The 14,578-nt window shown below is 39.1% G+C and overlaps 1 protein-coding gene across 4 annotated transcripts in view; it reads left to right on the top strand.

Moving 5' to 3' along the window:
• pex5lb (peroxisomal biogenesis factor 5-like b) overlaps positions 1-14,578 on the top strand; it is a 75,105-nt gene that overhangs the window by 12,747 nt on the left and 47,780 nt on the right. For 2 of the 4 annotated variants that reach the window (XR_015478201.1, XM_087240409.1), the window contains exon 2: positions 11,534-11,626. The exons of the other annotated variants lie outside the window; for them this stretch is intronic. Coding sequence is in view for 1 of the 2 variants with exons in the window: in XM_087240409.1 (XP_087096535.1) it covers positions 11,534-11,626 (93 nt within the window). In the remaining variant the exon portion in view is untranslated. The remainder of the gene's footprint in view (positions 1-11,533; positions 11,627-14,578) is intronic. 4 annotated transcript variants of the gene reach the window in all.

Here is a 14,578-nt window from a genome sequence, read left to right on the forward strand (position 1 = left end):
GCCGACAAGAAAATGAATGAATGACTAAGTTAATGCGCATGTTCACTTGAAGTGAATCACGAGATCATGATGGCACCAACCTCCTTTATGTATGTTTTTAAAGAATGCTCATCATGTCAATCCGACTATAACTACCATAAGAATCAATAACTTATTTGTTATGTAACGGAGGCCAGCCAGTAAGTGCTGTCCAGGTAAACCTCATTCCTCTGACCTCTTAAGGTGCTCTAGCGAGAGACGCTAGAGGCCATGGTCTTTAGCCTCCTTGTTAGACCAACCGACTCCCATGCGGAAGGTCGCCGGTTCGATACCAGCACGGATCGAGTTGGGTGGCGTAGAACCGGTGGTGTTACATTGGTGCCGTGACCTGGATGGGAGTGAAGTTTAGGGGGGTGAGTGTAACGGAGGCCAGCTAGTAAGTGCTGTGTAGGTAAACCTCATTCCTCTGATCTCGAAAGGTGCTCCAACAACAGACGCTAGAGGCCGTGGTCTTTAGCCTCCTTGTTAGATCAACCGACTCCCATGCGAAAGATCGCCGGTTCAATCCCGGAGCGGGGCGGGGTTACAGTTACACATATCATCCTCTGAATTATGCCTTGTCTAATTGCGCTGGTCTTCTGAAGTTATTCCCAATGGCAAATCACATCCTAAAACAACAGTGACCTCTTTGTTAATACTTTTCTTACTTAGATTTGTCCTGTTTCTAGTCCAAATATCTCAAAATTATTAAATCAAGAAGTATTTCCTAGACACGCAAAACATATTGTCTTGTTTTTAGAAATAATATGCCAAAATCAAGCAAGTTTTTACTTAAAACAAGCAAAATAATCTTATGCCAAAAGAAAAAACAAGATTGTTTTGCTTGCTACCCCTTTAAAGTAGTCTCTTAAATGTAAAGTAAGTTGAAAGCTGTCTGTATGCACAGCCACAGATGCTATAGACCAGGGGTGGCCAACCCTGTTCCTGGAGATCTACCTTCCTGCAGATTTCAGTTGCTACCCATATCAAACACACCTGCCGGTAATTATCACAGGGTGTGCAGGTTCTAATTAATTGGTTCAGGTGTGTTTAATATGGGTAGCAACTGAAATCGGCAGGAAGGTGGTTCTCCAGGAACAGGGTTGGCCACCCCTGCTATAGACCATGGGCTATTCAATTAGTTTGTCGCGGGGGCCGGTTCACGAAAAGCATCCCAAACGAAGGGCCGGAGAGATATGACTTGCTATATGAATGATGACACAACTGCATATAAGAGCCCATATGCTGTATTTGTGCTCATAAAGACACCCACGTTGGCTTTTTCTACATTAAAATGTTAATATATTGTATTTTAAAACAACTGCATTGTCCAATCGACTTTTTTTTGTTTGTTTACAAACATTCAAAATGTTGTATTTCGCACAACAAAAGCAGTGCATTGCTGAAGTAGGCATCTTCTACATTCAGACACATTCATATGTTATGTTTTGAACAGCATAACAATTAGTGATGCAAGATTATACATTTTGGTTGTACGATTATATAGTCTGAAGAATAATCATGCTTTCACGGTTTAATCACATCTAATGTAATTTAGAACAACAAGCTTTATATTAGGGAAGTTGCTAATTAGATTAACTGCTGTTATCATCTGGGTTCATGCAGTTGTAACAGGCCGGCTAGTAAGTGCTGTGCAGGTAAACCTCACTCCTCTGACCTCTAAAGGTGCTCTAGCGACAGACGCTAGAGGCCATAGTCTTTAGCCTTCTTGTTAGAGCGACCGACTCCCATACGGAAGGTCGCTGGTTCGATACTAGTTCAGGAGTGGGTTGGGTGGCGTAGCACAGGTGGGGTTACACGTAAGTAATCCTTTTAATAATAATTTGTCTAACATATATGTTGTTTACATTGCACTGAAAGGCACGCACCACTCTCACAGTGAGATGTTTTCTACTGCGTGCGCCAGGACAGAGGCAAGCGTGTTGCTCCGCTTGTGCGCGCATTTTGTCATTCTTACATTAGAAATAACTAACTTGCAAGCGGAAAACACGTGATATGGGAACGGCTGCTGCTATAGTTAATCCGGTGTGCGTGCGTATTAGCCTCGGTGAACATACTTGGATCTTTAAACTAACGCACAGTTGGCAACTTGTCATAACTTTTCCATGCAACAGAAATGTGGCTCAAGCCTGGTTTATACTTCTGCATCAAGTGACTGGCGTAACCCACGGCACATGCAACGCGTGTAGCTGTGCATTTATACTTCTGCGCACTGTCTCTGTTGGTCTGCATTAACACTTCCGAAACGCTAGTTGGCAGTGAGGTGTAAATGTTCCTCTGTGTCGAGTTTCTTTGCTGCTGTTTTGCTTTTCCTGAACACTTCCTGAATGTACAAGTGGCTCAAACTCGCTCATTTTGAGGCAGGAACCGGCGGACGTGCAACAACTTTAACTATGATTTAAACACAAAACAAAACTTTCTATCCGGAGCTCCTTCACGGGACTCCACACTTGTAAACAATCGCTCCATCAGGCTCGCACCATTCACGCGGCTCTCGATCCCGCCCAATCTCGTCAGCGCTACCAAGCCGACCAATCACAGAGCTTGCGCTACGCGTCCTTGCGACGTGTAGTTACATTTTTCGAGAGGTGTACGTCAGCAATGCCGACGTTCACGGCGAAGGGCTATGCGTCAGCGCCGTAGCATACGCGTGCGTTTGACGCAGAAGTATAAATCAGCCTTTAGAGAAGCCTCTGTGACGAATTAAAGCGCAGTTAATAGTGAAATCAGCTAATCGTTGCCCTATTAATGATTACAGTGCACTGTATAAAAGGCATTTTCTACAAAACATATCCAAATGTTTTCGGCTGTTCGCACCACTCGCTAATGGTGACCCACGCTCTGCCCAGCCTCTGCAGCTGAATTGAACAGACGCACGTCACTTCATTGCTATAGCGGCCGTTTTTCGACTGAACTAAATGTATTTTTATGTCTTGGTCACAATATTTGGAGGGCCAGAACAAATTGCCTCAGGCCGCCAATTGAATAGTCCTGCTATAGACCAGTGGTGTAGCGCAAAATGCGGAGGCCCCCCTGCAGGGATCACTGACGGGGCCCCCTGATGATGGGGGGGTGGGGGGTTGTCACAAATTGAGGAGCGGGGAAGGGAGGCGGGGTGGAGCGACAACGCGGGAAGCCTTCACAAACTGAGGAGCGATCACAAACTAAGGAGCGGGAAAGGGGGGCGGGGTGGAGCGACAACGCGGGAAGCCTTCACAAACCGAGGAGCGATCACAAACCGAAAGCAGCAAGACCGTCAAAGTAGCCAGAAGTCATTCAATTCAAAGAGTACCAGCGGCGAGAAACAGGGCGGCACGTCTTCTTCGGTGTGAGCGTTGAGGAGAGTTGATATCAAGTCAACTTTATAGAATGAGCTATGACGCGGTTCGGCAAGCAATCAGAATGAAGTAGTCCACCGCTTGAGAGGTGTTCAGAGAACACAGACCTGTCAATTTTGGTTCCGACCACAGTTGTTCCCAAGAGTTTGATTATTGCGGTTTCCGGATTTTCAATTTTTTAGCCCGTCCGCTACGCCACTGCTATAGACGCTATAACCTGGACAAATTAAATGACTGTATTCCTAATTGATCTATTGAGTATTACATTAAAAATGTTAATGTCGAATTATTAAGGTATATTTTAATCATTGACACAATAGCATAAGCATTCTGAAGTCTTTGGAGTGGCTTACGTGTGTGGATTAATCTCACGTTGTCTTAGGCCTTCAAATAATGTTGATCATCTCATGGTTTGGGCAAACATGCTCTAGCCAAACATTTCCCTCTTGCTCCTGTGATGCGTTTGGGATGAACGCATGTAGAACTGGGGCTTTTGTATAATTTGGAGTAGAGTGTGGTTTCTAAAGGTATGATTAATGCTAATAAGCCTCTGTTGAGCCCCAGCAGAGCTAACACTGACCTCGGATACGAGTGAAGATTGATGCTGCCTAAGGCTGCTTCTCTCTCTAAGGTATTGCCTGCAGGGTTTTCAAGGTAACACAATATTTCTGTTCTTACAAGGAGCTGTTCTTTGCTGGATATGGGTGTAGATCATTCACACTGTACAGAAAACTCACAGGAGCGAGATACTTCTGTTATTTTTCCTAGTATCATCATCTCTAGGCTAAAGATATGCTGTTCTGAAATTACAATCAATCACTGCTTGTGTTAGCATTTCCTACAATTTCCCCGCTTGCAGATCTTTCTGTGGTGTGATCAGTTTTCACCCGGTCAACACAATCTGAGCCTGCATCACTTGTGTATTCATCACTTCACTAGTCTGAATTATTTGTGTTTTGCACTGCGGCTGGTAAAACTGATCTGTTTGCACATGTTCTTGCATTAATCTGCACTTTATTTCAACTTCACCTGTGGAAAAATGCAACATTTTTAATCAGCATGAGTCCGTCACAATGAGTGCGTAGTTGAAATATCATCAGCTTCCACATTAAACAAAGCGATGGGATCGTGATATGCGATTATATTATTTAATTGCATGTTATTTAAAAGTAAACGAAAGTGTTTTATGGATTAAATTTATATTACATATATTAAATTAATATCGGAAATAATTAAAAGCGGGTGCTGTTTCTGAGCCACTGTCAAAAGATGTAATTGCCTCAGTAGTATTTTATAAATACTGGATTGTGAATGAAGCGTATCGTTGAATAAAACATCATAAAGCATGCTTTTGAATAAAACTAGTTGAGTAAAAATAAGTTATTTAATATTCACTCACTGGCCACTTTATTAGGTACACCTTACTAGTACCGGGTTGGACCCCCTTTTGCCTTCAGAACTGCCTTAATCCTTCGTGGCATAGATTCAACAAGGAACTGGAAATATTCCTCAGAGATTTTGGTCCATATTGACATGATAGCATGACAGCTAAAGCACAAAATGGTGGAAGATGTCAGCTCTGTTAGTGGGTTTATGCTCCTTTTTACAAAATATAAAACAAGTCTCTAATTTCCATAGAGTGTGTGTGTGAAGTTTCATCTCAAAAATACTACACAAATAATAATAATAACTCTTTGAAACTGCCGCTTTTAGGCTTTGATCTAAATGGTGCCATTTTGGCAACTATCGCTTTAAATTCAAATGCGATCGTGCTCTTTTCAAAAGAGGGCGGAGCTATATTTATATATGTGTAAGCATAGTGGCAGATTCAAAACAAGACTATTCTATGCTAATGAGCGAGAGATCATCACTAATGGGCGGAGCTTTACCTCTCTGATGACACGTACATAGGGAGATTGTCAATCGAAGTGCTTTTACAGACTGATTTTTTCAAGTGTGATTATAAACAAAACAATTAATACATTTTTACCCTTTGAGGCTGGTTCAATTCACACACTGTCGCCACACAACTGTGTTTAAACCCCTTATAAAAGTGATTATTGCATAATAGGTCCCCTTTAAAAAGTTTAGCGATACAATTAGGAACAGAATCAAATGTTCCCAGTCAGGATTTTACATTATATTATATTAATAATGTATTCCGGTAGACTATACGTTTGATAATAATAATTACTTACATTTATATAGCACTTTTCCGGACACTCAAAGCACTTTACACATTTTTGGGGGGAATCTCCTCATCCACCACCAGTGAACAGCATCCCCCTGGATGAGACGATGGCAGACATATTGCGCCAGACTGCACATCAGTTGAATGTTGGAGATGAGACATGAAGCCAATTATGATATGGGGATGGTTAGGAGGACATCATCGACAGAGGCCAGTGGCTAGGATGCCTAGGTTAAGCCCCTATTCTTTTTTAAAGGACATCCTCAGATTTTTTTATGACCACGTTGGTTTAACGTCTCATTCTGAGCAGTATAGAGTCCCCTTCACTATATTGGGGTAATAGAACCCACACAGATTACAGGTTGAGCGCCCCCTGCTGGTCTCACTAACATCACTTCCGGCAGTAACCTAGCTTTCCCATATGGTTTCCCATCCAGATAGTGAGCGGGCACAGTCCTGCTTAGCTTCAGTGGGCGACCATGTGAGAGATCTAGCTGTTTTTGTTGTATATCACTGCAGATTTCAGAAAATTATTGGAAAATGCTTGAAATGTACCAGAGAATGAGCCCGCTAAACATACAACAACCCAAAAAGCATACAGAGAAAGCTGAAAACCAGTGAAAACAAAATAATTATATGTATAACATCATGTCTAGCAGCATGAAAATGGAAAATGTTTCTGTTCATTAGGGGCCAAGCACCGTAGGTGCGTAGGCACCTATTGCTTTCGTTAGTGTTCTTCTTCTTCCGTTTCTTCCGCCGGATTTGAATGGCAGCCCATATAGGCGTTTGCGGGAAAGTTGTATAATTTGGCACAATGATAGAGTCCAGTCTCAACATTAATCAGACCAAATATGAAGTCTCAAAATCAAACTCTCTAGCGCCACCACTTGTCCAAACTTTCACGAATGTTTATCATGATAACTTTTGAACCGAATGGGCTACAATCAAATTTCTTTTTTCTCTGATTCCTTGGCTCAGTCCGATTCAAACGCACCCTATGACGTCATTTTCCGTCATGAATTTTTCGCGCTATTTTAAATTTTTCGAAAAACCTATTTGATCGAACTCGTCCTAGGCCGTTTCTCCGATTTTCACCAAAATTGAATAACATGATCTACAGACCATACCAACCAAAAGTTATGGAATTCAAGTTGATTTGACCAACCGTTTTCGTTTAACTTGTGATCAAATTTTACAAAGAACTTGCGAAAATGGACTTGAGACGATATCTCCGTAACGCATTCACCGATTCACACCAAACTTGGTATGTGTTATGACAACTAGGGTCTGAGGTTACATGCGGAGTTTCGGCGCACTGCCCCCTAGTGGTCCGGAGATACAAAAAACTTGCTTTTTGGCTTATAACGTCTCAACCTTTCGTCCGAAACTCATAAAACTGCTCTCATTACATGCGCCAGAGCATGTCGAGCTGAATGATGTCTGATTTTCACAGGTCAGCCATTTTGGGCATCGACCATTTCGATTTTTGGTCAAAAATGCTATATTTTACCAACACATTCACATATCATTACAAAACATGGTATGCATCTTCAACCCCATGCCCTGAAAGTCCTTAAAAACTTCTGGAGCAGCGCCACCTTTTGGTCAAAAGTGCTTGGCCCCTTAATTGCTGCTTGCAGCTATATTTATATTTGTTACTCTTTTATCCATTGAACTGGGCAACACAATGTGTTGACTTCATAAACAGGAGCTAAATGGGTAAAATTGTGTCACAGGCTTTACAAATGCACCATGTGAACTTCATATGTGGGGGGGTAGTCACACAGATTAAAGAGTCCCCAGATGAAACCAATCCCGTGTGAACGAGGCTTTTGCCAAATGGCATTCGGTGTTATCTTCTTTAACGCTTAGCTTGCTTTCAAAGACTAAACTGTGTCGATGTATGCCTCATGAATATTGATGTATTGTAAATATATAATGTGCAGAACTCATTTACCAGCAAAATGGAGCGAAATATTTAAAATATATGCAATAATCATGTCCTTCATACTGGTCACGTCATTCGGGATGTCTTTGACGCTAAAAGCACACCGAGAAAGAAGATATTAACACAGACGGAGATGTAAGGACAGATGATAGGCTCTATTTGTGGATGTGCTATTACAACCATTAAAACCATTTAAATTACAACCATTACAACCATATTAAAACCATTGATTTGACATATTTTGTGTTTCACTTGAAAAAGAAAGAAAAATGCATGAAAGAGCATGCATGAAATCGAAGCTAATCTAAAACTGCAAGCAGCACTGAACGGGCCATCACATCAAGGCTCACGAGCATCCAGTGGAATTAGGATGACAGAGAATTGTGGGAAATATGCATTTATGTAGGTAAACACTGGTGGAATATTAAAGTCATTTATATTTGGCAAACTGAGTGGCACGGTGGCTCATGGTTAGCACTGTTGCTTTACAGCAAGAAGGTTGCTGGTTCGAGTCCCGGCTGAGCCAGTTGGCATTTTTATGTGGAGTTGGCATGTTTTTTACGTGGGTTTCCTCCGGTTTCCCCCACAGTCCAAAGACATGTGCTATAGGTGAGTTAGGTGAACAAAATTGGCCATTGTGTATTTGTGTGAATGAGTGTGTATGGGTGTTTCACAGTACTGGGTTGCAGCTGGAAGGGTATCCGCTGTGTAAAACATATCCTGGATAAACTTGCGGTGGCGACCGCTGATGAATAAAGGGACCAAGCCAAAGAAAAATGAATGAATGAATGTTTACTCTTTCAAAATATTTGAAATGTCCCTTGAAATGTGTTCAATTTGGGGGGAAAAGGTTTTTTTTTTTTACCCAGACATTTAATAGAGCTTATTTTAGAGCAGTAATTACAATATCGTGATATTTTAATCCAAGGTTATCACACCATCCAAATCTTAGACCCGGCTCGGGCCTATTTCTGAGGTTGTTTTGTTGCTGGACCCTGAAGTGCTGCATTAGAGCCCTCACTTCATTGATCACCACAAAACAGCAGTTGGATTTATATTGGATTGCTGTGTAGTACCAACAGTGTTGTTGTTCAACTCTGCAAATTGGGGTTTAAATGGCAGTCTGCTGCGAATTGCTTCCACTCCGGCTCTCAGCGTCCCAGTGGTGGCTTAAGTGCTTAGATCTGTCTGAGTGTTGTGGGGACTGTTAAAAGCACAGTTGTAAGCCACATGTTTTTGGATGGTGTCTTTGGGTGGCACTGTCTCCTTGAATAGCGCAATCCAGTGGTTTACAACTCTGTGTACTACAGCGCAGTATGTTATTTGCTGAAGATTAGTCGTGTGTGTGTGTGTGTGTGTGTGTGTGTGGTTGAGTTCTGGAAATGATAAATGACTTGTTATTTTTTTGTTTTAAAGAGAATTTATAGGGATGAGCTAATATTACAGATAGTTTGATTCATATTTCAGTGCTAGGGTTGATAATGATAAATGACCTACATTTATTTTGATATGTTTTAGTCCAAATAAAAAATACACAATAAATAAACATTAAAAACAAAATTCAACCCTTGTGGATGCAAATTGGAATTCAATGATCTCAGACACTGTACAGAAATATCCATTAATTAATGAATTCCTGATTTTCCTAGTGATTTATCCGTATTTTCCTTTTATTTAAACTTTACAATTTGCATGACAGAAACTTGATCACTGCTCCTTACAATTTTAATGTTAACGTAAAGTTTAATAAGAATGACGTGTGTCTAAAATGTGCAACAAAACGTATTTCACATTCGCAATAATGTAGACAGCGCCCTCTAGTGGATGTATCGTCTGAAACGTGCAACAAAATGTATTTGGAACAACGTATTTTACGTTTCGCTTGTTTGTTTTTTGAGTGCCATTGACAATATAAGGATAGAAAAAATCATTAAATAAAAATACAATAAAAATACACAATAAATAAACATTAGAAAAAATGTATTAAACCCTTGTGGATGCAATGTGGAATGATCTCAGACAAAAATATTCATTAATTAAATGCCAATAACAAAGTAAGTGAGTTTCAATAGAAGGACAGAAAAATTCATAAAATAAAAATACAATAAATACTATAAATAAACAATAAAAACAAAATTCAACCCTTATGGATGCAACACGGAATTCAATGATCTCAGACACTGTCCAAAATATCCATTAATTAACAAAATCCTACATTTTGTGATTGATGTTTGTTTATTTAAACTTTATAATTAGAATGACAGAAACTTGACATGTATCTAATGTGCACAAAAAATGTTTTTTACATTCGCAAAAATGTAAACAGTGCCCTCTAGTGGATTTGTCATCTGAAACGTGCAATGAAATGTATTTGGAGCAACGTATTTTACATTTTGCTTATTTGTTTTTTGAATTCCAATAACAATGTTAGCGACTTTCGATGAAAGGACAGAAATATTTATAAAATAAAAAAAATTACACAAAAAAATTACACAATTTATAAACATTTTAAAAATGTATTAAACCCTTGTGGATGAAACATGAAATTCAATAATCTCATACACTGTACAAAAATATCCATAAATTAACAAATTCCTTTATTTCGTGATTCTTTTGTGTTTTTCCTTTTATTTAAACTATACAATTTGCTTGACGGAAACTTGACCACTGCTACTTCAAATTTTATTGCGTATCTAAAACGTACAACAAAACGTATTTCACATTTACAAAATGTAAACAGTGTCCTCTAGTGGAATTGACATCTGAAACGTGCAACGAAATGTATTCGGAGCAATGTATTTTACATTTTGCTTGTTTGTTTTTTGAGTGCCAATTTGCGTGAAACTTGATCTGTGCTCCTTCAAATTTGAATGTTAAAGTGTTGAACGAGAATGACGTGTATCTGAAACGTACCAGAAAACGTATTTCACTTTCATACAAATGTAGACAGCGCCCTCTAGTGGATTTGTCATCTTAACTTTCAATAGGACAGAAATATTCTTAAAATCAAAAATACATAATAATTAAACATTTTTAACATTTATTCAACCCTTTGTGGATGTAACACAGAATTTCATTGAGGTCAGACACTACAAAATATACCTTATATAACGAAAAAACTGCATTTTGTGATTCATGTGTGGTTCCTTTTATTTAAACTATACAATTTGCATGATGGAAACTTGATCTCTGCTCCTTTAAATATGAATGTTAAAAAGTTTAATAGGAATGATGTGTATCTGAAACAGACAAAATGTACCCTAAGTGACGTATTTCAGTTTCGCACAAATGTAAACAGCGCTCTCTAGTGGCGTTGTCATCTAAAACCCGCATCGAAATGTATTCGTAGAGATGGATTTTTTTTTAACGGTTTGCTAAATCTAATAATGCAGTTCAAAAGCATACAATGAAAAAAACGATGTCTGCAAAATTGTTGCAAACTACTTATATGTGCTGAATGTAAATAAACAAATTAAATTTAGTAATGTTCAACTTAATTTAATTGTGTAAATTCAGCTCAAATAAATTGTTTACAACCACTTAACTTAAATATATTTAGTAAATCCAAGGAATCATCGTTGAATCATTTTTTTCAGTGTAGACACAAAACACGAGTGAATTACAGAATACGTAAACTGCTTATTAACGTTTTTAAAGTAAAATTCACATAGTTTTTTAATGCAATTAGCTACATTTTAATTTTAAGTGTTACTATATTATACCACTCCACTATATACATTTTATTTATACACTTATTTATTTTGAGCTGCATAACTGATGGTAGCATGCTATATATGCATTGTTTTGTGTCAGTTAAGTGAACTGTCATTAACAACAACAAAAATATGACTTAAAAAAGCAAGGACGATGTATTTTATTTTCTTGTAAGCCTACAAATGATCATTCCGATCAAATTGGATATGTTCTGTAGCCCCTCAATGGCTGCGAGCCACAACACAAACTGTGTTTGCGAACACAAACTGACACAACTCACTGTTGATTTCACTGTTGTAGGAGAAAGACTCTAGGGCGGTTGCTATTGTGCTGAAGGAGCTACCAAGTAAGGGATCCTCAGATGGAAAACCCCTGCTCACCGTGACAAATAAGGTGGGCTGAGCACATACACCCACCAACAGGGAGCGGCAAGCCTTAGTTCCACTATTTCAACAAGTGAAGTAAACTAAAGGTCTTGGTGCTCCCTGTTTTAAGTGTCTGTCAGTATACAATGGCACACATACTTAGCCATGTGTGTTGGAGTGCTGCTTCTTGTTGTGGAAAGCAAGCTGCTCTATGGGGTTCACACTAGATGATGATGCCATCAAGACTTGTGACAAAGGGGCGGCCATTTGGGATCGCTCGATAATTCACAAGCGGACAAGAGTCAAATTAGCTTTACATCAGCTACTACTGTCCCCATAAGCAGCTATAGATGTTCTGTTGCTGTAATTTTTTCACAATATTTGCATGAACCTGTTTTTTTTTGTTGTTAATAAAGCCAGAGCTGCATGTTGCTGTTGCTTTTGTTGGTTCGCTCTTTGGGAATAATTTGTTTGTAGGAAGCTAATTAAATGTGGCCTTTGTGGATTAAATGTTGTGTGTGGAGTGGCTCATGTTATTTATTCTCTGCAGTTACATGAAGCAAATAAATGGACGCCGTTTTTGCCGGTCTATAAAAGGGGTTTTCCCTAATGTTGAAGGATTTCGGGATTTGGAGGGCTTGGTTGTATTCCACTGAGGACGTGGCTGAGAGCCATGTATTCCTCAATACACTGAGATGAGCTGCTCAATGGGGAATTTGCTGGCAGTTTACTGCTGAGAGCATTCATGGTGAAAATGGGCTGATAAACACTTGCTTTTTTTTTAAATACGAAAGAAATAAATTGGACAGCATGTATCTGATGAACTCTTGTATGATGTTGGTTGTATGTAGGAGACAAAGAATAAAAAGCAATGGATGATTTAATTATTAGTAATAAGGAGGTTACATAATATATGATGTGAAATACAAAGTTTTCCAGGAATCAGAGGGGATGCTGCACTAAAATGGACTGTGTCCTCTGTTGGGACACTGGACGGTTTTCACTTAAGATATTATGGAAATTAGATAACCGTGCTTGGATTTCATGTATTATGTAACAGTGATTGGTTTTCACAGAGTACTGGAGTCTACTTTCCTCTCTGCTGCTAAAGTTGGGTGGGTCAATTCCACCTTGAAGGGCCAGGTAAAGTGATAGTTCACTCATATGTGACAATACTCTTAAGGATGTATCTGTAAACATTCTGTACATGATAAAAAATGTAACTTATTGTACTTTTATTATGTCACAATGGTCAGTGACCACCTGAGGGCGCTGTAGTTCAACAGGACTCCTACAGCGTCCCAAAAAGACTACAACTCCATACTTACCACGCGCATACACCGGAACACATACACTGATCTGTCATCACAGCTGTATCTGTTTTACCGTTGATTATCTGGACTATATGTTCTATCATTCCACCACTGTTGATCATCGCGTCGTTTGTCTTCCTTGTCTTTCTTGTATCCAGTCCTAGTAAGTCTTGCATACCGAGTTTCTTGTTCTTGTATTTTGCCAAAGTCTAGTTCGTGTTTATCTGTCTTAGTTTCTTGTTTCGTTGTTTATTTGTTACTTTGCACCTGGATATTTTTGGATTTTGTTCACTGTTTCTGCACTATATTATCATTAAATTCTGCACTTGAATCCGCTATCTTTTTTTCCCGTTTTTGTTTTGATCATGCTAAACGTGACATTTTAATGATAGCATCTATGCAATGCTTTATTACGGTAGCACACAGTGCAATACAGTTTTGCAGGTATGAGCCTTTTCACAGTAATTAACTGACATACTTCGAGTCACTGATGACACATGGATTGGTTGGACAATGTTGTTGGTACCTTTCTTGGTAACTTTGAACATTTCATGACTCTTTCATCCGAAGTATCTCAACTTCTGTTTGAAATGTATGTAAATGGGCACATGCATTTTTGTAGGCAAACATCAGTGCCTTCTTCTGAACTTGAAGAGCCCTCACCCTCCTTCTCACACTTGTTGGATAAGAAATGTTCTTTCTTTTATGAAATTAAAAAAAAATTAGGTACTCTCTTCACCGAACTAGCACTATTTTTATTAAACTGTGGGAACCCCTTCGCAAATATGTCCAAACTCTTCAGCTTGACCCTACTCCTTCTGATTGAGTCCCCACCCCCTAATGCCCAGCTTTTACGGGAAACTATTTCTGGTCAACACATGTATCTATATATGTATCTATATTAGCTATATTAGCCTACTATAAAAATGACTAAGTTGGCAACCAATACATAATGAGCCACTGAAATCAGGTGGTTGGTGTTTATTTCTTTGTCATTTAAACACTTCAGCACAGCCTTTGGTCTTTCAGTGGTATTAATTTGATCATTTCTTCTTGCGGCCCATCAGAGTTCACATACCTTCATAAAAGCGCGTTGAATATTGGTCACATCACAGGCAATAGATTATGCTGGCACTGAATTAATGTCCTTGGTTTGCTGATCGGTGATGTTACCTGCCATTTTAATAGACCTCTCCTTCACTGTCTTAGCGGAGAGAGGTATATCTTTAATTTTTTGTATTATCTTGGTTTTGTTTTTGAAATCTGCAAATAGGTGTTCTAATATGTTGATGAATGACTCCTTCATGTAGTCACCACCGGTTTTCCATGCTTTATTATCTCCCGGTTTGTTTACAACAGCCACCTGCCTGGCATCCCGCCCTGCTGATAAAAACGTGTGTCGCAGGCTATGACGCAAATCTTCGTTGACAGAAATGTTGAAATTAAATATTAATTTTACAAACTTTTACAGCATTTGAAAAAGTTAAAAATGTTTGTCCTCCTATAGAAATCATATTAAAACTGAAAAAATATATTAACCTCCCCCATCTTTTTCAAAACATTTTTGAAAAAGCTCCAGGGAGCCACAAAGGCAGTGCTAAAGAGCCGCATGCGGCTCTAGAGCCACGGGTTGCTGACCCCTGATATAACCTGAACAGAACAAAGAT

This window comes from Danio rerio, chromosome 2, assembly GCF_052040795.2.
Source record: "Danio rerio strain M-AB ecotype USA chromosome 2, GRCz13ab, whole genome shotgun sequence".
In the NCBI taxonomy this organism is placed as follows: domain Eukaryota; kingdom Metazoa; phylum Chordata; class Actinopteri; order Cypriniformes; family Danionidae; genus Danio; species Danio rerio.